At 49.3% G+C, this 27,878-nt stretch overlaps 1 protein-coding gene across 2 annotated transcripts in view; it reads left to right on the top strand.

Annotated features, from left to right (window-relative positions):
* The window catches only part of ST8SIA5 (ST8 alpha-N-acetyl-neuraminide alpha-2,8-sialyltransferase 5), a 48,541-nt gene that overhangs the window by 8,127 nt on the left and 12,536 nt on the right, over window positions 1–27,878 (top strand). Inside the window, exons 2-5 of one of the 2 annotated variants that reach the window (XM_016148420.2) lie at window positions 2,243–2,350; window positions 13,608–13,700; window positions 21,679–21,765; window positions 25,396–25,540. In XM_016148420.2, coding sequence (XP_016003906.1) covers window positions 2,243–2,350; window positions 13,608–13,700; window positions 21,679–21,765; window positions 25,396–25,540 — 433 coding nt within the window. The remainder of the gene's footprint in view (window positions 1–2,242; window positions 2,351–13,607; window positions 13,701–21,678; window positions 21,766–25,395; window positions 25,541–27,878) is intronic. The other variant, XM_016148421.2, reaches the window with a different exon arrangement.

Genomic DNA, 27,878 nt, shown 5'->3' with positions numbered 1-27,878 from the left:
ACACATGGCCCTAAAGTAAGAGGGATAAACAGCCAAGCTACCTTCTCAGGAATGGAGGAGAGGAAATACAAAGGAATAATGCAGTCAATTATCCTCCTGGGAAAGTTAGGTGCTGATGTTTTGTGAATGACTTTTTTCTTTCATTTTTTTTCAAATGGGGCCGACTCAAGGTTACGCTTGTAATAATAGCACAGTCATTTGCACTCCTATTGTATGCTTGGTCGAGTGGGAGGGAAAGGGGCGGTTACAGGCAGGGCTCCTGAATGCGCTCACCTGGGCTCCCTCCGCGGGTGACTTTTGTGAGCTTGTCTCTGCTGCGCCAGGCAGGAAGGCTGAGGGTGGCTGACGCAGCCCCCAAGCTGACCCCTAGATGTGCTGAGTGAACTGACTCCTGGGCCGGGAGCCAGGACTCCTGGGTTCCAGGCCTCGAGTTGCTACCAGCCAGCTGAGAGGTCACTCCCCACGCTCTGCCTCAATTTCTTCAGCTGTGATGGATGAGGCCCATTCTGTCTCCCTCTCAGGCCGAGGGTCAGGATGGAGCAAGATGACATAAGTGGGGGGCTGCCAGTGGGGGGTCTCCAGGCTGCATGCAGCCTGCAGCATGGAGTAATTGGTCTTCACTGTGTTTCAGGTTTAAATTAACAGTCAGCATTTAAAATTTGGGAAATTAAAAGTCTGGATGTCCAACATCTCTTGGAAAAATGAACAAAGTGGCATTTTGTTGTAGGCGCCTATCTTCCCGTATGGCAGCAGTGGGCTGGGCTCAGGGCCCCTACCCTGAACGCAGGCAGAACATACACCTTAGTTCCTGCTGCCTGCGCTCCACTCACTCTCTGTCCGTCCCCCAGAGGCCTGACATCGCTCCCCATACTGGGTTCTTACTGGATGCTTTAGACAGGGTCTGCAACAGTCTAAATGAGCCAAGGAGTGCGGAGGTGATGAGTTGTTAAGGGAAAGTGAGTCGTGTGTGGTAAATAAGATGCAGAACAGGGCAAATTCCCCAAGCGGGCCTGCGCCCAAGAGAGAGCAGTCTAGACTGAGCGCAGGAGAGAATTTGAAAGTCAAAGGGAAAGGATATAAGGTCTCCTTTCAGAGAGTCTGAGAGAGACTCAGAAGGACAGGGAGAGAGAGAGACAGAGACAGCAACAGAGACAGAGACAGAGACAGTAAAAGATGCTGTCAGGGATCCCAAGTGTTCGGGGAATTCAGTTTCTATATCATTCGTAGTTGCTATGAAATACTGTTTAAAGACTTCACCCCCCCATTTTCCTTTGATGGTATGGGTATGCTGTGTGAAAGGGTAGAGTATGTAGCATGACAGGCCTGCCGGCCATTCCCAACCTTTGATCCATTGGTGCCCCTTGGTTTTAGCCATAGGGAACGCATGATTGTGTTGTGTGTAGGGCACGACTTAAAGACTCTGTTTTCCTGTTTTCCCTTCACAGCGTGTGTGCTAGCAAGTCCCAGCAGAAATCAGCCTTTGTTCTGCCGATTTCCTCTTGTGGCGTGGCTGCAGGGCTGATCAGCATTTTGCAGTCTCTGAATATAGCTTGATTTAACTTTTAGTTCTCTTGCCTCCTGCCTACATTAAACAGATTTGCTTCTTACAGACAGTCAAGATGCCACTCTCTCTGGTCTGAGGCAATTACCCACCTGCTTTTCATCTCCCCAAATGTTGTCTCTTGCCGCCTTCTATCTCTGTCTCCAAGCTCATGTCCTTATTTTTCATTTGCTGTCCTTTCAGCCAGGTTTGGGGAGGGATCAGAGATAACCATGTGTGCTGAGTCCATCATCTTAAACTAGGAGGAGTGTCCTTCTGCAATGGAAAACAAAGTTTCATTAAAAGCTTTGCAGTGTGTCCGGCCTCTGAGGACGGCACAGGGCTGGCCGGTGAGAGCTGTTCTGGTACACGTTGCTAGAGGCAGGAACTGAGGGACATACGACATGGGAGGGAGGAGGGCGCCGTGACCTTCGTCCAGCTACACCTCAGTTTCCCTGTGCACAGTGTGTAACCTCAGCTCTGCTGGTAAAGGTGAAATGAGGGGAAGGATGTCAACGAGCAGAGAACACTGCAAAGGTGTATCGTCATCCTCCTCATGGTTGGACATCACCCTTGTCCCCACTAAGTTTGTGATCAAGGCCACGTGCCACTCAGAACGATGACAGAATGTGGCTCTCTGGTGGACAGGCTTCACCCAGCAGCACATGAGCATGAGTACCGACTGCCTCGTTCTCTTGCCAGAGGCCTCCAGTTCGGTTGGCAGAGTGGCGACCAGCTGGCCAATTGGACGGGGCTCTTTAATGTCACCGACGATCCAGCAGTGCAGAGCGGCAGTGACTCCAGCTCCAGGTACAGACCCCCGTGAATAACCAGGGAAGGGGAAGCCTGTCCTCGGGTGATCTTATGGGCTCTGCCCCATGGCCCACCCCCAGAGCCCTCAGGGAAGAAGCTGGCTAGGCATAGGGAATCAAACCTCACTGCATTTTGAGATCCTGACTTGGCTTCTTTGACATGAGGAATGGAGACCAGGACCAACCACAACAAATTAGGGATTCACTGGCCCCTCTCTGTTTGGGGGATGGCTGGGGAATAGCCTGGGTCTCAAGCCTCCATTTGAGGTGGGGGCCTATGGTGTATCCCTACTGCAAAGATTTTGGATACCAGCCTGCAAGTGTGTGCGGATATGTGGGGGAGTGGCTTCAGGGTGGTGTCCGCAGTGGACTCCCTGCTCCTCTGAAATCCGACTGTGCAAGCAGGACTTACTCTGCCCCCTGGTGAGGCTGACCTTGGCTGGGGAAAAAGCATTTCCGCCAGGTCGGTACTGAGATTCGATATCCGTACCATCACGTGATCATTTCTTATTGATCTGTTGTAGTGTTTTCAGCTAAAATCTGTGATTAAGGGAGCTCTGTATATTCAGGAGTAGGGGTTCAGTAACTATTTGTTAAATGAATGAAAATGGAATGTTCTCAGGTAGGATGCATTCAATTTTTTGGACAAGGCAAGATGTTTTCTCTGCTTAGAGAGAGTGACCAGAACCTGCCCATCTAAGAGTTTCCTGGGGCTCATTAAGTGTTGAGTGTCTTTATTTTTGCGTTTCTAAGTACTGGCTAACTCTCAGACCTGTTTCCCTGGGAAAGAGGCCTAAGTTTGCATAGCTGTTAATTTTAACACCAAAACATTAAATTGGCCCTGTAGAGGAGAAGGAGTGTGTTTTTCAGGGATGCCCCAATATGTATGATTTTATTCGCTGGCTTTTTAGGAGCTTGGTTCTTTCCACAAACGTGTGCTGGGAGTGCTGGCCAGCTGCGGAGCCCCTGGGATGTCGCGCAGAGAGAGTGAGGGGTCCAGAGTTGTCCATGGAGTTTCCAATGCCGGCCTCTGCTGCACAACCCACCCACCTGGATGGGGGTGGGCGGTCTAGATCAGTTAGCAAGTGTCTGCCTCCCTGGGAAGGCCTCTGTGAAGAGATCAAGAGGTTTGGGCTAGAAAATGCTAAGTAACTGAGTAAGATGGGACAGGCCCCTGGGAGGCCAATTCTGGCGCATCCCTGCGCAGTGGCTGAGACCACTGTAAGAGTCCTAACTTCTCTGACTGCCAGCAGCTTTTCTCCTTCCTCCCTTTTTCCGCAGTTTTGTCTCTAATTTCTCTGCTCGTCTCACCCCACCCATTCTCTCCTCTTCCTTTCTTCTTGCCACCCTTTCTTGATACACTTTTCTTTCTCCATTCCTGTGTCCTTCCTCTCTCCTCCACTTCCTTTCTTTCCTACCCTGTCTCATCTCCCTCCCCTTTATTTTGTCCTCTTTAGGTGACTGGACCAGCCTCCCCTTCCCCATCAGCTGGGGTCCCTCAGGGTCAGGGATAGCACTGGCAGTATTGGTTTGGTTTTGGAAATAAGGCTCCCTTTACTTAACAGTTGTCCTCACCAGCTGACTTGATATCCCTCTGGAGAGCCACCATTTAACCAGGCACCTCCTTAGAAATGTGATGACCACACAGCCTGAGTTTTTCTGGGACAATTCCAATTTCAGATCCCAATTTTTGGTTGACCCCCAACAGTACCCACCAAATTGAGAAATGGTAATATGTGGGAGGTAACAGTTAACGTAATTAGAACTGACCCACATGCCTCCGATTTTTTACCTCGGTGTAGGAGCAGCTTCTGCCTTCTTCAAAATGGGCAGGACAGCTTCTGGTGCAGATTTGCAGGGCCCGAGGGAGGGCATAACTAGGACGCCATGGAGGATGCTCTGCAGGGTGAAGGACTCATCCTGTTGCACACTCTCTGCCTGGAGTATGTGATGAGCATGCCGGCATTATTCACCTAGGGAATAATTCAGCATGTGCCATATTTTGCTATCTGTAGTTGTGTGGTGTGTGAAGTATGATATGACCTGTTATCATTCATTATTAACGGAATTGGAAGGGAAGTCAGGAGGTACCATCTATACAACCAGAGGATAAAGAGGGACAAAAAAGCAAATGACTCACAAATCGTATACTCAACCAGGAGCTATAAGAAGAAGGAGGAGGTCCAAATGATCCATCTGCAAAATTCCAAAGAGGATCACAAAGAAAATCCAGGCCAGATAGTGCTCATGAAGGCTGTGGTCAGGACTTCCCATTGGACATGAACTGGGCGAAGTCTGGGCCAAACTGGAAAGTGCGTGAGTTATAAAAAATTATTGACCTGTAATTTTGAGTCTAGGTCTAAAAGTGTTGTCCAACAAGCGTCCTTAGGGGAACTGCTTTAATAAGCAGGTCGGAATAATTTTTAATCAGCAAATACTTCTATTTAAGTGGGTCCTTTGAAGAAGCAGGAAGGTCTTTGAAGACAGTTCAAATATGTGTTTATGTTGCTGCCTCCTCCCTGGACGGCAATTGTGCTTCTCTATCTTTGAATTCTCAGCACCCCAGTATGGTACCTGCCATGCAGTAGGTGCTCAATAAATGTTACTTGAATAAAAGAGGAATTAAGCAGCGACACAGTAAAGGCTATTGGTAAGAAAGCAAACTTCGATGTAAGTGTCCCCAAATTCTCCCTTAGGGATTTATTCCTTTGGATTAAACCTTGTCTTCTCTGGGCACTGTCTTTGAAACTTAATCCCCAGAAAGGGGGATTAACGAGCCTTGGAATCGCAAACCTATTCTCAGTTCGGAATGATCGGAGAATGTTCTCTTGAGAAGAGCTGGTAGTAGGGTGGTCTGAGAGTTCTGGGTGGGAGTGCGAGAAAATGGAGGCTGAAGGTGGGGGAGGGGTTGTAGGAGAAGAGAGAAAGCAGTGAGGGCGGATTATGTACTTCTGCATTAAGTGACGGAAACCCTCCGGGACACGCCCCCACGGAGCACTGCAGTTCTAAGAAGGGGGAGGGGGCTGAGGGAGGAGAGGGAGATCGCTATCTTCCCTGGCCAGCTCAGTGCTTTGACCCCCTGGTGTGGCCAGCTGCCTGCCTGCCTGCCCAGTGACCACTCAGAGGGCAGGGGGAGACCTTGGTGCTCTTGATCCTACAGGGTGGGGTGGGCAGTATTGCATCCACTACCGCAGAATGTCCCAGGGAAAGGACCCCTAGTCACAGGGGCTGAGGGCAGGGTCCCAGGCAGTGACTCTCAGCCACAGCACGAAGGGCTTCACTCAGCTTCTGCCAACTGCACCCTGCTCCACATCCCCGTCCCTGTCTTCCTGCCAGTATCCACTGCCTGTCCCACCTCCTCCCTGAAGCCTTCCCTGGTAGCCCCCTTAACTCTACCTTCTATAAGATGTGTCTGCACAGAGGGCTATTTCTATCATATCACACACTCAGGACTCTCTGGCCAGAACACGTAAACCCTTCCGTGTTTTCTCAGGCGTTCCCCAAATCCCAAGGAGCCTCGTGCCCTGGCGAAGTGGGCCGGACCGCTGTGCATGCAGAGCCCTCAGGACCCTCTAAATTCCAATGCACAGGAAGCCGGCCTCATCAGCCTCTTTTCCCAGACTCTGCATGGTCTTGTCCCTCCCGGTCTGGGATGGCAAGAGGAGGTATGCAAAGACAACTCAAGGGACACTTCTCTCTGAGGTCTAGAGCAGAGCTGGTCAAGCCACTGCCTGTTCCTGGGACAGCATTCTCCCTGTACAGCTGGGCTTCAGGTTGGGGTATAGGGGCGTCTAGTGGAAGGGTAGCACCAGCCACAGGAGAAAAGGTCAAGCCCCAGGCTGAGTGCCGAGGGTCTGAGCCAGAGCCCTTCTCTCTGGGTTGAGATCTGAGTGTGTATCTAGCATGCACTGCACAATATGGGGTTTGGAACTGTCATATTTCAGAGCTGGAAGGAACTCGATGGAATTCAATCCAGCACTTTATTATGCTGTATTGAATTGTCCCCTAATTGTTTCAAGACTGTATAATTAGGTAATAAATTGTGTGGTCCAGATGACGAGTGCTGCAAGAGCTCCATGTAGAAGTCAGAGATGCTTCCGTGGAGGGGTGAGTCTTGGATTGGACCTTGAAGGGCGATGCCTGTGGCAAAGGTCCGTTGGGATCTGGTTGTGTGCCAGGCATCTTACCGTGTTTAATTCTCACCCTCGAACCTTTGAAGTGGCTACTGTCATTGCCCCCAGTTACAGATGAGAAAAGTGAGTCACTATTTCCAGGTGGTGTATGGTAGAGCTGGGACACACTCCGTGGAGTGTGACTCTGGAGTTCCAGCACTGATAGGTCATGCCGGACAGATGACCCAGGGTTAGATTGGGTCTCCTCAGCTCCTGGCTGTGGGACCATAATGAAATGGCTATGCTGGTGAGTAGGAATTATGTGCATGTTCCCTCCCTATGATGAGTATTGCCGTTAGCACTATAGGCAAGATGACCTGTAGGGTCTCTTGTCTCCTCTCTCCTATCTCTTTCCTGTTTTTTTATCTTCCTTATGTTACCCCATTCCCCAGCCCCTGTGCTTGTTGTTTTCCCGTTATCCCTGAAAAATTCTTCCTTTCCACCTTCTCCTGGGATTCTGCATTTCGAGCAGGAGCCCTTGGTGGCAAGGTTACTCCAAGGGAAAGAACTTCCCATGACAGCTGTTGGGGGCCAGACGGCAGTGAGTCTGAACATTGTACGTGCAGGCCGGGTTAGCATAAGCCTTTCTGGCCAATTTTCACATCTGCAGAAAAGGACAAAAATAAATACATAAATAAAGGGATGGAACTCTTAGGCTCCAGTCAGCTGGGAAGAATTTGGAGGATCAGGAGCAGTAGGACGCTGTGCGTGTAAGGGTGAGTTTAGACACATGGAGGCTTCTGGCTGCTGAGCTGAATTTTACAAGGGGAGCTTTTCAGGGCTCCCTGGTTTGGCCCAGAAAATAAGTCCACCGCTCATGTGCTGTTCCAGGGAATGTGCTAGACACGTGATCTGGGGCCCTGCAGAACTGCTGTTCGGGGAAAGGAGGAGTGGTGGCACTAGGCTTTGTCCCTGACCCCCCAACTCCGCCCCACGCCAGGAAGGACACTCCAGTGAGGCTCACACCAGGAGCAGATTAATTACCAGACTATCGAGGGCTGTAGTTAGGACATTGGGCCCTTTAGCTTTCGGTTCTGATCTCTCAGGACAGCTCGGGGGATTCCTGTGGACACACGAGGAAACCCTGGCCCAGAGAGGGCCATGGTCCAGGCAGGGGTCCAGGCCAGGTCTCTCCTCCTGGCAGCAGCATCCCGTGGGTAATGGCCAAGCCCTTCTTGCCTCTCTACCTGTTTGGGGAGACGCTCCAGTCCTTCGAGTTGTCAGGCTGCAATTTGCAGACTCTGATTTCTGTGCGTTTGCTCTGGCGGGTAGTGCGCTGTCTCGAGACAACAGCTGTTCTGGCTCTAGAAATAGCACTGAGCTCACTGTGCGGCTGTGGGAGGGGGAGGGGCTGCTCACGGAGAAAAACCCCAACGACCTGACCCTGACCGTGGCTTGTCAAGGTCAGAACATGGGTTCCGGGCTCTTGGAAGTCCGAGGTTCCCTTTCCACTGTCACCACTAGGCACTAGCTGAATGACTGTGGCCAAGTTACCTCTTGCAGTCTGAGTCTCGGGGATAAAATGGGGAAATAACGCCTGCCTCACAGGGCTGTTGGGAGATTAAATGAGAGACAGTTAAAGAGTCTAGTATCAGCCTGCCAGACACAGTCGTGCAGGGTGGGCAGTGCACAAAGACACCCAGCCAAGGGGTCAGATGTGGCTGAAATCCAGCTCACTCTCACTTGACAAGCCATGTGCCTGGCATGTGGCTTAATTCATTTGGAGAAAAAGGTGCTTTTTCATAATTTGTATGGAGGTACCATACCCACACTGGTTTCCTACTCAGTATGGAATAAACAACTCCGTGGTTCTCTGAGACTCTGTACCAGGGTGGACAGGAGCCCAGGGGTTCAGACTGCTGAGCTGGGGAAGCTGCCCTGTTCCTGAGGTGTGCTCTTGCATGATACAGCGACCTCTCTGGGCTCCCGTTTTCTTGAACACTGTTAGCACCTGGGGAGGCAGGGGAGTGTTAGATAGAAAGTTGAATGCATGGGCCTTGTCCTGTACCAGCCAGTAGCTGCTGGGGCTTAGAGTACTGTGGCCCTCAAGGAAGACCCTCATGGTCCCAAAGAAGCTCTGGAGAAGGATCAGACCAACAGGGGAGACCTCTGTGGGGCAGGCTTATGGGGTAAGGCTGGCAGGAATGACAAAGCCAGACTCTGCACACTGGACCCGGGGCCTGCTGAAATGAGGCCTCCTTAGCCTGCAGAGCTGGAGCCCAAGTCTGGGCAGGAGGATGGAGACTAATGGTCACCTTGGCATTTGTCTTCCCTTCGTGGAGGCCACCACCTGACGATCAGGTGGCCAGGGCTTCCCAGCCATGCCCACCGGTGTCCCTAAGAGCACCAAGACATGGGCAAGACAGATACAGCCTGGCACCAGCATCAGACTTGGCTGTCAGAAGCCAAGTGGCATTTGAGATGAGCTGGGCTCCTATCTGACCAGCTGGGACTATTTATACCAGTGAGGTGTCGAATATGATGCCAGAGTCCTCTTCCCTTTGAGCTGGGTAGAGATCGTCTTTCCAGAATTGTAAGAAGAGATGGCGACTAATTTACCTTGAGAGGCTAATGGAGTTAAGAAGGTTGGAGAGACTGCTTCTGTCAACCTTCGAGCAGGCTACGGGCAAGCTAGAGCTATTTCGAGGGAGATCTAGGAAAGGGCCTTTATTAGTGACCTCCAATAATAAAAGAGTCATAACCCCATTACAGAAAACTTGTAAAAAATACAGAAAAGTATTTTTAAAACCACTCATAATCCCATTACTCAGAGAAACCCACTGTTAATATTTTGTTGCATTCCCTCTCTTTTCCTGTGCATTCACAGGTGTATAGATAATTCTTTTTGGGATCACGGCTTTGTAAATTGCATTTTCCACTCAATATCATCATGTGAGCCTCTTCCTATGTCATCATACAAAAAAATGTAAGCATCATTTTTGATGTTCGCATAATGGTCCATGTTCTTGGACATCCTGTCAGAAGCAGAATCTGGGGGTGACCTAGTGTGACAGTGCTTCTCACAATTTTATTTCCTCAAGTCAATCATCTTTAGGGATTGTGATGGAGCAGTACAGCCCTCCAAAAGTAAAGCCCAGGTACGATGGAGAAGGACTCAAGGGCTACTAGCTCCATGCTCCAGGCATGGAGCAGTTTTGATGACTTTTACTTGGGTACCAACTAGAGTGTTTTCAGGGCACCTGGGATGGTAGCCCTGAGTGTGAGAGGAGTTGATAGGGCTGGGGTATGAGCTCCGTATTGATAGGTTTGCGTATGAAAGGTGTACTCACAGGCCTACAAGTAAGTGAGTCCTTAGTATCTCTAGGTAACCTCTAGGCTAGCCTGGGAGGGGCAGACTCTCTGGGGTCAGAAAGGCCTCAGATGTCAAAGCATCAGAAACACGTAGTTAATCCATGGAGTCTGCAACAGAGATGCATGATCTGGGACATTCCCACATCGACACAGAACTCAGCATGAGCTTCGTCCGGGCAATGGCAGGGGAGACGTTTACTAAGAGCAGCAGAAGGAGGATCCAGACAGTGGAGGAACTTCCTGAGTTATTCATCCCTGACTCAGCTCCATCATCAAGCAGCTGAGGGGCTATAAGCAAGCCTCTGACTCCCTGGGCACCTACTATCAGCTCTTGCCCTTTAATGGCAAGAGAAAGGGCAAGAAAGGGAATGATTATTTCTTAGGCGTTCCTGTGTGTCAGGCACTGTGCTAGTCCTTACATCTGTCGCACTTTTAATATTGATTTCACAGATGAGGAAAGTAAGGCTCAGAAAAGTGACGGGCCTGGGGTGGCCAGTGAGGGGTAGAGACGGGAGGTGAACCCTGTTCTGAAAGCCTCTCCACCTGACAGCTGCTAAGCACATGGCACAAGACCGTTTGGGATCATCGTCCTGCCTGGTTCCGTGTATGAGTGACGTTGGGATTCAGGAGAAAGGGAAACTGGGTGGAGGCTGGAGGAGGCAGGGGTGGCCTTGTGGAGGCCCTGGAGGGCCTAGCTGATTGAAGGAAGGTGCCGTTAGGTTTTAATTTCCTCCTGTTTGTGGATCTTTAGTTCATACTATTATTCTGGCTTGGTTAGTGAGTGGCAAACACTGAGGGAACCTTGGTACCGCGTTTTAGTGCTGGGTGGGCTTTATCACCTGCTTCAAACAGGTTATTTTAGGGAGGAAGAAAGCAGAGGCCCAGAGAGAGGAAGCGATGATTTAGCCAAAGTCACACAGCTGGTCTAGAGACATATCCAAGATATGTCCACATGCCTCCCCATTCCTTGAGCATTTTAGGATGAGTCTCCTCATAAGTATCTCTTGCATCACTTGAATCTAGAGCTTTTCTGGTAGCAGCCTGAGATCATGGCTTCAGATGGCTCAGGGGATTCCAAAGGGCTTAGTGCCACTGGCTCTGGTTGCAAATGATGGATGATCTTTGTACTCAGACACCAGACCTCACTTACTGTGGTGTGACTGGAAAACACCATGGATTAGAGCCAAGGTCATGGACTTTTGTGTGTGTGTGTGGCCCAAAGCTGACCCCTGGTTCTTAGCTGCAGATAGAAGAATCTGTTTTAACTAGTTCAAGCAGAAAGGGGTTTTATTAAGGGTACAGGTTGGCTGAAGAAAGAGACCAGGCAGAGCTTCCAGAAATGCCTCTCTAAACTGCATTCGAAACGAGGCAACCATGAAAGCTCCTGCCTCCGATATAATCATGACGGTGCTGCCATCACTGTGGTTTCCAAGAGCCGTGCCACCCCTGCCGCGTTCCGTGCCAGTAAAACAATGCTTTGAGCCTCGTTGCTCTTCTCCTGTAACAGTTCTGAATCAGCCTCATGCAGGTGCTCCTTGATTGGTTGAATCTAAACTGCATCCAGAATCCTAACTGCAAGGGCGTCTGGGAAATATCCTAGCAAAGGCAGAGTCTCCATGTTTGAGATTCTCACAGTTTGGAAGGGGACATGGATGCATAAGCAGACCATTGTAATATGATGTTATTTGCTCCAATTAAGAGATAGTATACGGAGAGGCCCCGGAGGTGGGGGTCAGAGAAGGCTTTCCAGAAGTGGGGGCATTTGAACCGGGATACTGCAGGGTCAGTATGAGTCTGCCAGGGGAGAATGACAGAGAAAAGAGTTTTGAAACACAAGGGAAACAGGAAAAGGCGAGTGTGATATTTTGGGGATTCCCCAGTGCCTTGTTCTTATTAACTCGGTTTCAATTCTTTTATGACACAAGAACAAGGAACCAAATTATTTTGTAAATAGGAGCCAATTTGGTGTATAAAATGTTTTGATATTTTAAAATATTATTTTAAATTTCTAAATATATAATTATAATGCTTAAAAATTATTAAATTATATTAGAATTATTAAGAACAGGTATTCATAAATAAAATATTTGTTAAAGTATTAAATATAAAATTATATTTAAAAGTTATTTAAAATACGAATATTTTTAAAGGAAGCCAATTCCCTGGGCAAAATCGATTTAGCATGTCTAAAACAGCACATCCCTAAGTTTGTACTTGTAAGCTAGACGCGTGAGAACATGTGTGAAATGATACGGCCACACACGGGGAAGGTGTCTGGGAAATGATCCAGGAAGGACTTTATTTTAAATTCCTGCTCATGGCTCCCGGGGCCCAGGAGGAGCCCTGGGGCGCCATCCCACTTCTGATTCTCCATGGCCGCCTATTGCGAGGCCACTGTCCCCCCACGTCTATTATGGCTTGACCCTGTAGGCTTCTTGATGCTGTTGGATGGAGTCCAGCTCTCCCAGCTTACCTTGTCCCGGTCTCTTCTGCACAACCTCCAAGCAGAGGCCGTGAGGAGAGGACGTACCTGGCCTCTGCCGTGAGAGAGGCCCCACTGGCCTCGGTGGCCGAGCCCGGCAGTGAGCTACTGTGTCTTACCTCTGAGGGACCCTCCCCCAGCCCACAGTTAAGCGGTTGCTCTTTCTTCCCTGGGCCGGTACAAACTGTCTGGTGCAAGGAGAGGACATCTTAAAGGTCTCCTTGCCCAGTGGCAGTGGGAGGCTAGAAGGCCCTTTTCAGGGGACACCAGCTGTCCTTGGAGGTGAGCGGACAAGAGCAGCCCTGAGTCAGTGTGCAGGTTCACGTTCCAGCTCTGCCGCCTGCCGTTGGCATGACTCTGGGCAAGTAACTTAACTCCCAAGAGCTTGTTCTGGTGCATAGTGATGATGATCCCTTTCCTCACAGGCTAGTTACAAAGCTTAAAAGTGAATGCCTCCATGCGGAGTGCTGGGCCCTGCACTGGGCCCATGGCAAGGGCTTGGCGAGCATTGGCTGAAATTGGCGTTGTCACTCTGCCTGAAGGTACAGAAGGAACCCTGAGGTGGCTCTGACATACCCGGAGCCAGCTGAAGTTTGAGCACTCTCAGCAGTGAGGCCTAGACCAAGCTCGGCCAGGCCCTCCAGTGACAATGGGGCCTGGAGCTGCTCCATCTGTTGAGCCTTAATTTTCCCAGGTGCCATATGGGGAGAAAGAAATGTCGGTCTCACCTAGTCACAGTGTGAACATGAGGATCAGGTGAGCTAACGGAAATGGAAATGCTTGTACAGTGAGAAAAGCAGTAGATCCCAGCTACACCGTGGCTGGCATTGGGTGACACTCTCCCAGAGGGAGATAAAGGGGCAGGAAAGGGCCGGACCAGCGGAAGCAGCAGGCTCACCGCCTGACCCTCAGTGCTGCCACCTTCAGTGACTGGTCACAAGAAGAGCCAGAGCAAAAACACGCACAGATTATCCTTTTCCTCTGCTTTGCGTCAACTTGAAACCAAATCTGCTTCTGAATGTCATGATTTGCTGAAATGGGGTCATGTTCCCATAAATACTTATACTCCCAAGGGTATTGGGGGTGCTGTGAGTAGTCACCCACCCAATGAGCAGACTGGAGGTCCCAGTGGTCCTGGAGCCCCCACCACATATCTGCTGGGTGGAGCTGGTTTGCTCTGTTTATTTGATTAGGGCAGTTCCCCAACCCCCCACAGAAGAGCCCTGGCAGAACCCTGAAAGGCAGGCTGGCTTCTCTGCATAGTAACCTCTGTCCCTGTTGGTTCCCAGGTATTTTGAATTTTACGAGGGCCCTTTAGAATACAACTCCACAAGATGCCTGGAGCTGAGACACGAAATCTTGGAAGTGAAGGTCCTGTCCATGTGAGTGTGGCCGGGTGGGTGGTGGGTGCAATGGTGCACGTGGGGACAGGGCTGGGGGCGGGGGGGATTTGGGCAGAAGGAACCCAGAACCATGGCGGATCCCAACAGAGCAAGAATTAAGTCTACTTCCCAGGGCCCTGGGATTTGGAGAGCCCTGCACAGCTGTACACAAGGACGATCGTGCGTGTTTTATGAAAAAGAATCCAAATTTGCAAGGTCACCTCTGGTGATTCAGGCATTTCAGTCTCCAGCTCAATTACGAGCCTCCGAGATGATCATCACTGGGCTCCTCACGAATAGAAATTGAAGAGGGCACAGGAGCATCTTACCTGAAATTCAGTCCTTTGTGCCCAGAGTTAAGCATCACCCTCTTGCTATTATTGCCTTTTAAAAATTTTACATTCATTAACTTTTTAATTTTTTTTTATTATTTAAATGATACAATGTTCAAGAAGTATACAGTGGTAAGTCCCCTGCACACAGTCCGCCGGTTCTCCTCCTCAGAGGCAGCCCACGTATCCTTAGACATCCTTCCAGAAAGCCAATGCAAAACCCAGCACCTACGTCTGGATTTTCTAAACTTTTTCTTTTGTTTTCTTTATGTGTGTACATATATATATGACAAAAGAACTGTGCTCTCTCTTACCCCTCCACACTTTGTCACCTATGGCCCTTTTGGCACCCATGGGAGGCAAAACACTTCAGTGCATGTGCGTGCCTGCCCCGACTTGCCTTCTCTCCCAGGACGGCCGCGAAATTCAGTAAGCCCAGTCAGAGGGATTTGTGTTGTGTTAATCATTGCCGGTCGTGTGTTTGCTTGAAAACCGTCATATCTGGATGCGGAAGAAATGCAGTTCATTTAGGCAGGCAGTGTTGGGTGCTCATGAGGACTGCACCCTAGCTCGATCCCCAGGGCCACTGGCTGTGGCGGGAGCCATCGTTCCTTGTACTAACCAAGGGGCCTGATATTCTCTCTAGAGATAAACACAGCTCGCAGTCTCTCACCCAGCCCCAGGCCGAGGAGCCCTACCCTCGTGGAGCTCACAGCCTCAGGGAGGGGGAAGTGGACATTAAAAACTAGTTACCCTAGGAGACAAGGGAATGACAAGACCTAGGCTGGGGCAAGGAAGGGTCATCAGGCAAGTCTTCACTGAGGAAGCGTCGCTGGCGCTATGATCTGCAGAGCAATAGGAGTTAACTTGGCCAGGAGGATTCCAGACAAGGGAACAGTTTGTGCAAAGGTCCTGTGGCAGGAAGGAACCTACTGTGTGGCAGGCTCTGAAGGGTCAGGGCAGCTTAATGCCAGTGTGAGAAGGGACTCGGAAGCCATGCTGCTAAAGGGGCAGACAGGGGTCTCGCTTCATGGGGCCTTGCATTGCAGACCCGGATTTAGAGTTCATCTTAATCTAGGAGCCCATGGGAAGGGTTTTGAGCAGGCGGTGGTGGGGCTACGATGTGATTGGTGTTTGTTACATTTCACTGAGGAGCTGGGATTTAGTGGCAAAGATGGCTGCCTGGACCTCAGTCACGGTGGATCAGTGCTCCCCTAATTAGTGACACCCTAGTGATATTGTTTTAACTTAACTACCTCTTTAAAGACTGTATCTCCAAATACAGTCATATCCTGAGATATTGGGGGTTAGGGGTTCAACATAGGAATTTGGGGGGAGTCATAATGTAGCTCATAATAGTTCCTATCACGTTGTCCATTTAGAGACCAAATTAAAAATGACCTGGGCCCTTGGTTTCAAGCCTAAATCACAAACGTCGTGGGGTGTGATGGGGAACCTCATATTTCCCCATGATTTGTGCCCACCCTTTTTCCCTTGTCATGGACTCATGTTGGTGGCATTTGGTTCTCTGTTTGTTTGGCTCTAGTTCTCAACTCTGCCCTTGGGACACTTGCTCTGGTCTCCTGAACTGAGCAGCCATCATAGCTGGTGCCCTCTGGGCCTTGCACCCCCCTGTCTCTTTCATGACAGTTGCCCTCTCTGTGGTCCCCAGGCCCTGGGTGTCTGTGCACTGGTGGTAGATACGGGAGGAGAGGAGAAGGCTGGTTAAGGGGCATCAAGCTTGTGTGAGTTTAATGGGACGTTGGGCCTCAGCGAGCCCAGTTCCTCCTTTTCTGAGTTCCCAAGCTGAGGGTCAGTGCGCCCTTCAGAGCTAGAAGCAGAGAGCCCAGAGGCGGCCTGTGATCTGAGTGGTTCTGACGCCACCTGGGCACTTGCGGGCGCTTCACTGTGCTCCAGCCCAGAGCTATGAGCAGCACTCGTGGTGGAGACACTGAGGCATTGGGGAAAGGTTAAATTCCCAGCTATGAGCAGAGGGGGCTGGAGGGATGCATTCCAAGGCCCTTCAGGCACACAAGTGTCAGCCGGCATTCTGTCTGAGGAGACAGGGATGTGTGCGATTCATCTGGGAACGAGTCTGATCCAAAGTTGCTCAAATCAATGGCAAAAGTCAGTCAGCTGGAAAATTGCCACATGGACAAGGCTTTGTTCCCTGACAATGTCAGATGCATGAGAAATTGCTCTATGATGATTTGTTATGAAAACACATTGTCACTAATACTTGTAAAAAGTACTTATGTTTCAAGTTAGTCATTCTAGAGCCTCTTTATTTTTAAACCAGCTGCTTGCTGTACCCAGACGGTCTTACCTCACCCTGCTGGCCTCTCCTGCTGCCCCTTCTACATCTTTCTGGGTGTGGGGAAACCTCACTGAGCCTGGGGCTGAGACGGGAAGGAGGCTGGGGGCCAGAGCCAGGCAGGGCTGTCCAGGGCGGGCCCGTCATACCCAGGCATCTCTCAGTCCTGGAGTCTGACCCTACGTGGGCTCAGGACACATTTGTTAAGTAAAGGAGTGGATAGAGGAAGTGGATGAGACCTGGGTGGAAACAAGGGAGGCCATGGAAGAAAAGGGGAGAAAGAAGAAAGATAAGGAGATGACCATTATCATCTCCATCTCTAGCACATGCTTAGAAAAATCAAGTAGAATATAGAATCTTATAATGATTAAAAGCCCCACACCCTTTCCCCCAGTCCTGCTCCTTCCAATTCTTGGTGGTTTCTTCTGGTAATTACCTCCATACACTTAAGTATTATGTGCTTGTGGCTTCCTGACTTACCCTATTTGCACAGTGTGCACTGATGCCTGATTCTCTGGGTGAGGATTCAGGTCCCTTATCCCACATCCAGCCACCTCCTGGTTGAAAGGTATTGCTGTTTTAATTCTTCTGTTTATATATTGCTTAAGTAACCTATTTCTTATTCTACCAAATATTGACTATTAAAATTACCCCTACTTTTCAGTTCCAGCCTCTGGCTTCAATCATCCATGAATTTATCTATAAAATGCCAAAGCTGGTAACAGGTATATCCTATTTGTAACCATAGCAAGCCTTTTTTCAGGTTTTCTTTATAGGTTGACTCTAAAATTTGAAGGTCAGACACCTCCTTTCTATACATTTCCACCTCCCTCCTTTTTTTCTGGAGCGTCTACTCATCTTTCCTCCCTTGAACTCTTTGTCTCTATTATGCCCTATTTATTTTTTTTCCTGCCTCTCCATCAACCAGGCACTCCCTCAGGGTTTCCCTTCCACCTCTCATTCCCACCTGGACAGGCTGCCCTCCTGTAGGTCACATGCTATTTTCCTGAAACTTCCTTCTCTGCCTTTTTAGGTCAGGTTCACCTTGGCTTAGAACCCATAGCTGCTTCTTTCTTGGTTTATTCCTTCATTTTGCTTCTGCCCATCTTCCTTCTCCCTAAAAATGATCGTTAGGAGGTAAAGTTTTGAGTCGTTTTGTGTCTAAGTGACTTTAATTCTTCCCTTGTACTTGATTGTTGGTTTGGTGGTGTCAGTATGCTAAGCACAAGTCCTTTCCCCTTGAATGCTGAAGACCTTCTTCTTCACCTTCTAGTGTCCAAGGCCATATGGGCATGACACTGGTTGTTCCTTTGGAGGTCACCTGTCTTCTTCCTTGAGTCTTTTCAGATCATGACAGTTCTGAAATGTCCCAGTTTTGTGCCTCAGGATGCACATCCATTGGGACGTCTTCATCTGGGTTCAGTCTAAACCCTTGAACTTTCTCTTAAACATCTTTCCTCCTCTCGATTTTTCTCTGCTTCCTTTTCTGTTACCTCTGAGCTATATATTGGATTTTATGGATAGCTCCTCTAGCACTCATGTATTTTAATCTCATCTTTTGCAATTTTCTTGCTGTTTGCTTCTACTTTCTGAGAAAATTCCTTGACTTTATGTTCTATCTCCTCTAATGCACTTTTTTCTCCACAGCTCTTTCTTTGTTCTCAGAGCAGTCTGTTATTATTTTAAGGATGTCACAACTTCTTGAATTTCTCTGGGGACATTAAGTAGAATATTTTTAAGTTCTATTTTTTTCCTCAAGTAGTCTTCTCTTTGGTCATTTTTTAAAACCAGTATTTTAAATTTATTTATTTATTCTGTGTGTAGGCACATAGAGTGATCAGTATGAAATAGTTTAATTAGATATACAGGCTTATATTTTGGAGAAATTTATGACAAAAAGTAGTCTAGGATAAATAATGAAAGCAAAAACAAAAATAAAACCCATAATCATACCATACCAAAAAATCAAATATTTTCTTTTTCTAAATTTATTTTTCAATTCAGTTGGCATACAATATTAGTTTTAGGTGTACCATATAGCAATTAGACATTTAGATATATCACTCAGTGATCGCCCCGCTAAGTCTAGCACCCGTCTGACACCTTACATAGTTATTATAATGCTATCGATTATATTCACTGTGCTGTACTTTACCTTCCTGTGACTATTTAATTAACTGGCAATTTGTACTTCTTAATCCCTTTTATCTTTTTCACTCATCCCCTAACCCTCCTCCCATCTGGCAACCACTGATTTGTTCTCTGTATCTATGAGTTTGTTTCTATTTTGTTTATTTGATTATTTCGATTTTTAGATTCCACATAAGTGAAATCGGATGATATTTGTCTTTCTCTATCTGCCTTATTTCACTTAGCATAAATACCCTCTAGGTCCATTCATGTTGTCACGAAAGATAAGATTTTATTCTTTTTTATATCCATTTGTTTATTAATAGACACTTAGGTTACTTCCATATCTTGGCTATTATAAATAATGCTACGATGAGCATATGTCTTTTTGAATTAGTATTTTGGATTTCATGGGCTAAATTCTCTGTGGTCATTTTATCTGATGGTTTCCCTTGGTCTGTTTCCTTCAGGCTGACCAGATGATCCTTAGTTATCTATTTATATTTAAATTTAAACAATACAAAACTGAGAGAAACTCAGTCTGAGAGCAGGCTTTCTCTGGGGGTAGGTAGTTGTGCAATATGCTGCTGTCCCTTTTGCTGCTAGAATGGCCGGATCTTTTCACTGGGAATGACATTTTTTTTTTTTTTTTTTAGGCGGGAACTGATAGTCCAATTCAATCCCTCTTCCCGACCTCTGCTGGACATTAAATATTTGGCTGCCGTGGGGGTGGGTCTGCTGGTTCTGGATATGAACTAGCAAGTGGTCCTCCTTTTAACACCATGTCCCTTCCTCCCTTTCCACCCTCCTTGAAAATTTTCCATGTGGACCCGCTCTGTCTCGAGGCTGTCATCACTCCTTACGTCATCCCGTCTCCTTGCACATACTCGTTGAAATCTCTCTTGCACTGAAAGTCCCCCATTCCCAGCATTCTATTCATCGGGTAGGTTTATACCTTTCTAATTCGTCTTCTGGAATGTTAGTGATATCCTGGGATCAACACTTCATCTTTAAAGTGACGATGATCTGTGCATTTGTAAAGCAATTTATAAAGTATTTTTACATATATCATCTCATTTGATCTTTCTGACGACCTTTGAGATCAGCAGGGCAGAGGTTATTATATCCATTTAACAGATAAAGCAGCCGAGTCTCAAAGGGATTAAATGACTTACCTGAGGTCATGTTGCTAGTGGGGGATGGAGCCAGGATTCAAGGCTGTGTGTTCAGGCTCCAACCCTGTGATGACAAGGACATTGGGAGCACAGAGAGTAGGACTCAGATACTGCCAACAGTTGAACTTGGTACCCCGACCTGCAGTGTGGTGTTGGCTGTGAGGCATTAGCAGTGTAGGGGGCTGCTCTAGGGACCTGTAGGTTGCAGGAAGAAGGGGAAGGAAGCAGTGATTGAGCCAGGGCGCCCCTGTATAATGACACCTCTCCTGATGTCACATGAGCTTGACAGATGAAAGCTGCTGTGGGAGGTTTGAGAAAGCCAGAATGAAGAGTCAGGATGAGAGGAGGGGGTCCTTCCAGCTCTTTGAAGCTGCCATGCAGGTCCCATAGTTAGGAGATATCTGAACTGGGTCTGAGGCCCAAGTCCCCCTCTGCTTCCCAAGTATGTGTACTTAGTCACTATCCTGTGTGACTTTTCCTGCAATCATGCCAGTCGTATATTCCCTCGGGAGGTGAGGCTTGCTTTGTCTGGGAACAACTATTTCCCCCTCCAATTACACAAAGGGACACAGCTCTGTAGAATGAACCTGTTTGGTATGTTATGGTTAAATGAGTATTTGCCCTTTTTTTTTTGGAATCATAGACCCCTTTGGGAAGCTGATGAAAACTTCAGATTCTCCCCACGATGAGCACATGAGTGGATAGATGTGGGGTTTTGCCTGTGATTCAGAGGTCTCATGGGGTCCCTCGAGCCCTTCAGTGGACCTCAGAGTAAGAACCATGGTAGCTTTTGATAACACTTGGCTCCTGGGGGCTGGTTACTTCCACATTCATGACCAAAACAGAATGACCTTTAAAGAGCTGCTTCTGTACTGCACCAGAGACCAGCCAGCTTCTGAACTGGTCCACAGCTAGGTGACCTTGGCCAGCTGCCTCATCCTGGGATGGGGATTGTGAGTGGACAGGAGAGAGGTCGTGGCTCTCCTTTAACGAACTTAAGATTTGTCCAGAGTTTACCAGTGTTTCTGAGGAACTCCAGTCTGATGCAATGCTCAATGGGAAAAGGGCCCCATGGTCTAGCCCTTTTCGCTGGGTTCAGTCAAAGGGAGACTCCCACGTGATTTAGACATTCCCTTTCCAGCTGAGATGTTTAAAAACCAACTGGTGTGAAGCCTTACAGATGGTTATTCAGACAAAAGGAGCACATCTCAGGCTTCTTATCATTTCCTTCTGTCATCTGGAAATTGTGATCTGCCCTTGGAAAGGAGAAAGAAAAGGAATGCCCTTGTCCTGAGCCCTACTGTGTGCTGAGCCCAGTGTGGGTAATATACAGACATCCCCTTAGGGAAGTGGTCTCACCCCCTTTATAGACAGATTTTCCTGGGACAACTGGTAGGTCCTTGGAGTGGGCATGTGAGGAAAAGTGTTTTAAAATGTACCCAGGTAAGGTGATCAGATAAGGCAAGATACTGTCATGAAGGAAGAAGCTCTTATAGATCCCTGGAAGCAGGAGGAACAGCTCGCTCTGCAGGGCCACACGCGGAGACATCCGGAGACATCGGGGTTGGTAGGAGGCAGAGAGGGGGAGGGGATAAGCCGGGCGAGAGCCTTTGTGGTGATTTTCATGGGGAGGGCTGGGCAAAGTGGGGCAGGCAGTTTCAGGTTGGCTAGCCTGAGTAATTCCGGTGGGCTCCGCAGCGCAGGGGCTGCCCCCAGTGGTCTGATAGCTGGCCCTGGGGCGATCAGGGCAGGGGCTGGTGGCTCAGTTGATAAAGGAAGTGGGTGAGGGTATTGGCTCTGGGTGGGCTGGTGTGCATGTGAAACCTGCTCTTGCAGGAGCGTTGTTTGCGCTCTCTAGGAATTAGCAAGGCCCCAGGTGCCAGAGCATCGGGAACACCCAAAATAAGAATATACCGTTAATATAAAAAACCAGCCCAGGACTTGGCATGTGAGGGAGCATGGTTGGGAATGACGGCACTTTGTCCAGCTCGGCCCTTTCACAGACTCTCTGTTCTCCACTCCCCAAGGGTGAAGCAGTCGGAGCTCTTCGACCGGTGGAGGAGCCTGCAGATGTGCAAATGGGCGATGAACATCTCGGAAGCCAACCAGTTCAAGTACCTTTGACTCGTCTGTCCTGCCCGGCCCTTCTGCTTGGGTGGTTCTCCTCCTGCCACCTCTTCAGATCCTCCCTGTCCTACTAGGCCCAGCTCCAGGGGCATCTCCCTGGAGCTGGCCCTGATGGGACTTTGGAGTCCAGGCAGTGGGGAGGTTCTGGCTCCGTACGCGGGCTGAGGCGGGCACCTGCTGGGTGCTGTCCTCCACGTTCTCACCCTGAGTCCTTGCAGTGGCCCTGCAAGGTCAGTGGTATCGTCTCCAGTACAGCTGAGGTTGCCTGGGACTCACCAGTGAAGCGGGTAGCAGGAGGTCTCCAGCAGGCCTGGAGGCACGTGAGGCACATGAAGCACCTTCCACGGCCTCACCCCATGCCCCTCCCCACTCGGGGACAGCTGCTCCAGCTCAGCAGGCCCCTCCATCTTGGAGCTCTTGGCTTCTTACTGACTATACTGGATGTTTGAGCCCTGCTGTAGATTATTTTTTAATTGCTCTCTAACTGAAACTGACAGATTATAAGCTCCCAGTGAAGCAAGAGCTATATCTTAAAGCTCCTCTGTCTTTGAGAGCTAAGCAACTAGCAATATCCAAACATTCTTTTGGATTAATGGTGAACTGTAGGGTCCTCTCCATCTTTAAAATTCTGTGAGTATTATGGTATTATTTTAGTGCTGGTAGAACTTATTAAATAGAATTGATAGGATCCTGAGCATGTGTGTTGAATAGACTGGATTTTGACAACTCAGGTCATAGTTTAAATGTACTGAGGAGCGATCAGCATGAAGGAATCCTGCAAGGGAAGCTGTGAAAAACAAATTACACTAAGTATTTTGTATTTTCTTTATAAATCATTTGTTCCAGTTTGCTGCAACTCCAGACCATCTCGAGACTGGGAAGTAGTTTAAAGTGGCACATTTAAAAAAAAAAATGTGGGTGTTTAAAGTGATGACCCTTGAAGCGCAGGTGCCTGCAGTCTCGAACCAGAGGCATCTGTGAGACTGTGGAAATGGAAATCCAGCTAAGGCCCAGCTGTAGTTTGCAGGGACCCACCTATTATAGTAGAATGTGAACTTGAGCCAAGTACAGGAAGAGAGGGGAGCAGGTCCAAAGTCTAAGCTGCAAGTGCTGCCCAAAGCCACCCCTCAGAAAGAAGTGTTACTATGGGGACTCCTCGGGTGGGTGAGACCTGCACATGCTGAGGGTGTGGCTGATAAACAATTGGCAGGACACGGTTGTCGAGGTGCCAAAGGATGCTGTCCAGTCTGAGACGCCTCATCAGTGGGATGCACATGTCTAAGGAAATAATGAGGCAACAGGAAGATGATGTGGCAGAAGAAAAATGGAGAGAAGCGTGGGAGCCTTTGGCGGGGATCAGCCAGTGCTCTCCGGAGGGGAGGGTCTGGGGGGCCTGAGACCCTTCTGCAGTGGGGGTGGAGGGGAGTGGTTTTAGGTATGGGAAAGGGAGGTGACCTCAGGTCTTGCCATGCTCTAAATGGAAAAACCTTCAAGTCTGGTCAGTCGCTGCCCTTTGCCCTTGTTTCGAGCTTATCGAACATCGATGAGATTCTTAATTCAGGTTCCCAAGACCCTGGTGCAGTGGAGCAGGGTGGAGAGCATGCGCTAGAAGACAGGCATGAGCATTCCAGTCACAGGAAAGGCATCCTGTAGCAGAGGCCTTCCCTCACCCCACTGCTTACAAGGAGACACATTGGTATTCTGGTTTATACATCAGTCACTCGTGAGCTTGGTTAATATAAGTCATTCTCCCGTAATGGGGTACTCTCCAGTAAGCTGACAAGATTGAGTTTCTGGACCAGCAAATCTATACAGGCCAGATACTGGTTTTACATGCTGACCTGTGGCCCCTGCCTGGCCAGGCTTCTGGCCTTCCCTTGGGGAAGCCTCAGTCACATTCTGAAACCCAACCCTCCATGAGAAAGAATGTTCTCAGTAACCAGCAGCCAGCTGAGCTCCTCAGCGAAGTCCCTGTAAGAGATTAAGTTATAAAAAAGTATTCGTATAACCTTCCTGGCTTTGGCAACCTGGAGTCACAGAACTTCAGAGTGTCAGAAGAGTCAGCCCTGTATTCACCGATGAGAAAACTGAGGCCCAGGGAGGGGAAGAGACCTGCCTGAAGCCCCACAGCTGGTGGGGGCAGAGCAGAAATGAGAACCCAGGCTTCTCGACACCAGGTTGGCAAGCCAAGTTTCCATCCTAGACCTAGGGTGTGACTTTCTGGAAAGCTCCTCCTCAATTTTAGTTAGTGGTCATCGTCTGGACTCCTTGGAGAAAGTGTTCCATTTCTCCCGTGGCCATCTGGAGGCTGGATATGACTTTGCCCGGAGCCAGTGTTGGGAGAAGAAGGTCAGGGTGTACTCAGCCCATTGCTGCTGTTTTAGGAGAAAGTGGGTCGTGGTGAGCCCAAAGTCCTGGATGTGAGAAAGTGGAAATTTGCATCTTTTGTAAAGCGCAGCCCCTCTGCAGCCAGGGCAGAGGGCTGTGGGTCCCCAGGGCAGGGGGCACAAGATGTGCCCAGGAACGGACCCCATCACCAAGCCTCGCCAGCATGCCTGGGAGGATGTACTGACGGTGGAAGGCCAGCTGCCGAGAGGAGAAGAACCAGGCTTCTCTGGCCTGGCTGACTCCCAAGCTGGCCTCATCAGCCACATTCTCCCTGTGCGGCTGTTTGTTTTAAGCCTGTGTGCGTCATTTCAGCTTTAACCCTTCCGGAGCTCATGTTTGGATGTTTTTGTGAGTGAAAACTGCAGGGATCTCTCTCTCTCTCTCTCTTTCTCTCTCTCTCTCTCTCTCTCTCTCTCTCTCTCTCTCTCTCTCTCTCTCGTAACGAATACCTGAAAACTTGTTTTCAAAGCCATTTTCCACTTTCTACAGGATGTCAACCCACCATCCCAAATTTCTGACTCTGTCCCATTTTTAAGACAGTTTCTAAATGATTGACATGGCACGTTTCTGTTGACCATGTGTGTTTTGGCTTTTTTGACCCCCATGAGACAGGGTAGACCCCTTGTCTAGAGTCCAGTGTGGGAGCCGAGAGCCCAAGGAAGAGCTCGGCTTCCCTGGGTTTCCATGAGGGCCGGATAAATAGCATGCTTCCAGGAAGTCGCAGATGCTTAGTGGATCTTGATGAAAGCTCAGATGAATGCCTCATCCCGCAACTGGCAGGTGCCCAGTGGTGGAACACCTGTGTGACTGACGTTGTGCGGGATCTGGAGAGACAGGGCCCCTGCCATCAAGGAGCTTTCATTCAAGCAGGGAGGGAGCTGGGGAAGATGAAGTGGATGGGACCCGGCTCAGAGGCCAGTGCAGTCAGTGGGGAAAGGGCGACTAGGAGTTCACGGAGAGAAACCTGGCTGGACCCCGAGAGGCCTTGGCATTGGGAGGAGTATTGAAGGGGGAGGGGACAGAGCGAGCAAACACGTGGGGTGGGGAGGGGCAGGTGGGAGAAAATGTCTCCCCGAGGGGTCTGAACTCCATGACCCCGCTGCTCCTCAGCAGGCTCGCTCCGCCCCACGCCACCACTGTCTCCCGTCACCACTGTCTCCCGTCACCACTGTCTCCCGTCACCACTGTCTCCCGTCACCACTGTCTCTCGTCTCTCTCCCGCCCCGCAGGTCCACTCTGTCCAGGTGCTGCAATGCCCCTTCCTTCCTCTTCACCACCCAGAAGAACACTCCCCTGGGGACAAAGCTCAAGTACGAGGTCGACACCAGCGGCATCTACCACATCAACCAAGAGATCTTCCGCATGTTTCCCAAGGTGCCTCTTTGGGCGGAGCGGTGAGGGTGGGGCACCGGCCTTGGGGGGCCAGTGCAGTCAGCGGGGCAGGGAGCTGACCGTCCTGGCCCTCTGTGGCCATGCCGGCGTGGTCGGCACTGCTCCGCTGTGCCCTCTGCACTCAGTTGTCCTCGTCCTGGCTGGCCGTCCTCTTAGGCTCTGTAGAACGTCTTCTGGGGTTCCTGGGGCTTCTGCCTGGCACCACGAATGTCAACCGGCTATTATTTGAGTGACTTTTGGCAAGAAAGTGGTTGTAAAATTTCTGTTGTTGCATCGCTTGTAGAGGAATTCCTACAGGTATCTGGGCAAATGATAATCATTTGTCCCCCACCTGAGGGAGGCACTAAAGCAAAAACATCCATGCAAAAGTTGTGTGTGCACAAGGAATCACCAACCAGCAGGAAACAAGGCACTGAAAGATTCGTCTTGTGTTGGATGACTTCAGGTGGTCATTTGCTTTTCAAGGTCTCAGTCTCCCTGTCTGTAACATGTGGGGTTTAGACTAGGGATAGCTGCTTATAACAGGAAATTTGAAATAGTAGAGACTGAAAGAAGATAGACCATTTATTTTTTTCCTTTCACATATGAGGAATCTGGAGCTAGGCTGTTCATCCAGGGCCAGCACGGTGGCTCCCTGGTCACAGGGGGACCACAGAACGAGTGCTCCATGTGAGTGAACTACTCAGATCACCGGAGTTCAGGCGCATGCACTCAGATTTGGCCTGTGCTGCATCAGACTCTTAGAGAAGGGGCCCCACGGCCAGATTCCGACGGTTGCCATCTCAAGCAGAGGAAGGTTCCATGGGACCTGTTCATAACTCCTGGAGAGCGCCGGGCTCAGGGCAGGACTTTGTGGGTCCTGTTTGTAGAAATGCTGAATGGGGGCATGTTCAGGTCTTTCTGGATGAAATTTGAGGGCCTGGGCTGCACTGCTTCTCAGGGGAGTGCTAACGAAAAAGAGCCCAGGGTTTCCCTGTGTTCTGTTATCATGCCAGAGTGTACTGATAAGGTCGCTGTTGTAGGGGCACCAGGGAGAAGCTGAAGGTGGAGAGGTGTCCCACGTACCTCCCACATCAGTGTTGGAGGACGATGGGGTGTGAGCCATCTTTACGAGGTGGGTCTTACAAGGCTTGGAGCATGAGGTTGACAGCAGGTAAACTTGCATCTCATGCAGGTAATGCCAGCGGGTGACACACAGCTCGGTTATGACATATGGGCCCAAGAAGGGCCACGGGTATAGACCAGAGAATTAAAGCAGGGATTGCCAAATGTTCTCTGGGTAGTGCCAGAGAGTAAATATTTTAGGCTCTGCAGGCCATATGGTCTCTGTCACAACTACTCACCTTTGCCGTTCTTGCAAAAGCAGCCGTAGACATGAGAAAACAAATGAGTGTGGCTGCATTCCAATAATGCTTCAGCTCCTCTTAGACACGGAAATTTGAATTTTATATAATTTTTACATGTCACAAAATAGTCTTGTTTTGATTTTTTCCAAGTATCAAAAAATATAGAATACGTTCTTACCTTTCAGACTATGCAGAAGCAGGTGGTGGGTCCGATGTGGCCAACAGGCCATAATTTGAGACCCCCCTGAACTAGAGCATGTGACACAGAAGTATTTCCTGAACTTCCCTAAAAGTATTTATTTGAGTTTGTAACAAAATGGAGCTTCTTAGTCTCCTACCCTCGCCCTGAAGATTCTGATTCCATGGTCCGGGGACCCCAGGAACTCATATTTTCAGAACTCATATTTTCAGAGAGTCCTCCAGGTGGTTTTCGATTCACAGGAGTTTGAGAAACTGACATAGAACATAAAAAGCCTTTGATGGTCTCTCCAAAGATGACTGTTGTTTCCCTTTCTCCAGTAACACGCAAACTGTGGTTTTGCCCACTGGTCATGAGACATCCTTGTTTCCTGTCTTGGCCCCCTGGGCCTTTCGCTCCAGGGAGTATGGGCCATGAGGAAAGACTGTCGAGGATGCAGCATCTCCTTAAGGTTTAGCCTCATTCCCAGTGATCCCATTGTAATGTGATTTTCCCTGATGTCCATCTGGCAATTGGTCCCAACAGAAGACCAAGGTGCTGACCAGTGCTTGCTCCCCTGCGGGGCCGGCCAGCTGGTGTGTGCTGGGAGGAGAGCCGCCCATCAGCCTCCTTGTGTCAGAGATGGAGGGGACCTTTGGTAATAACAACCTGGTGCTCTTGCTGAGACCCCTCTGGGCCGAGCCCTGCACTGGGTAGGCTTTCCATTGACATCCATGGTTCTCAACCTGGGGGCAGTCTGGGGACATTTGACAATGCCTGGAGACATTTTTCATTG

The sequence above is a fragment of the Rousettus aegyptiacus genome, unplaced genomic scaffold (assembly GCF_014176215.1).
Source record: "Rousettus aegyptiacus isolate mRouAeg1 unplaced genomic scaffold, mRouAeg1.p scaffold_m13_p_12, whole genome shotgun sequence".
Taxonomy (NCBI): domain Eukaryota; kingdom Metazoa; phylum Chordata; class Mammalia; order Chiroptera; family Pteropodidae; genus Rousettus; species Rousettus aegyptiacus.
Note: the sequence above shows the minus strand (reverse complement) of the source record. Positions and strands in the feature narration are given on the sequence as shown.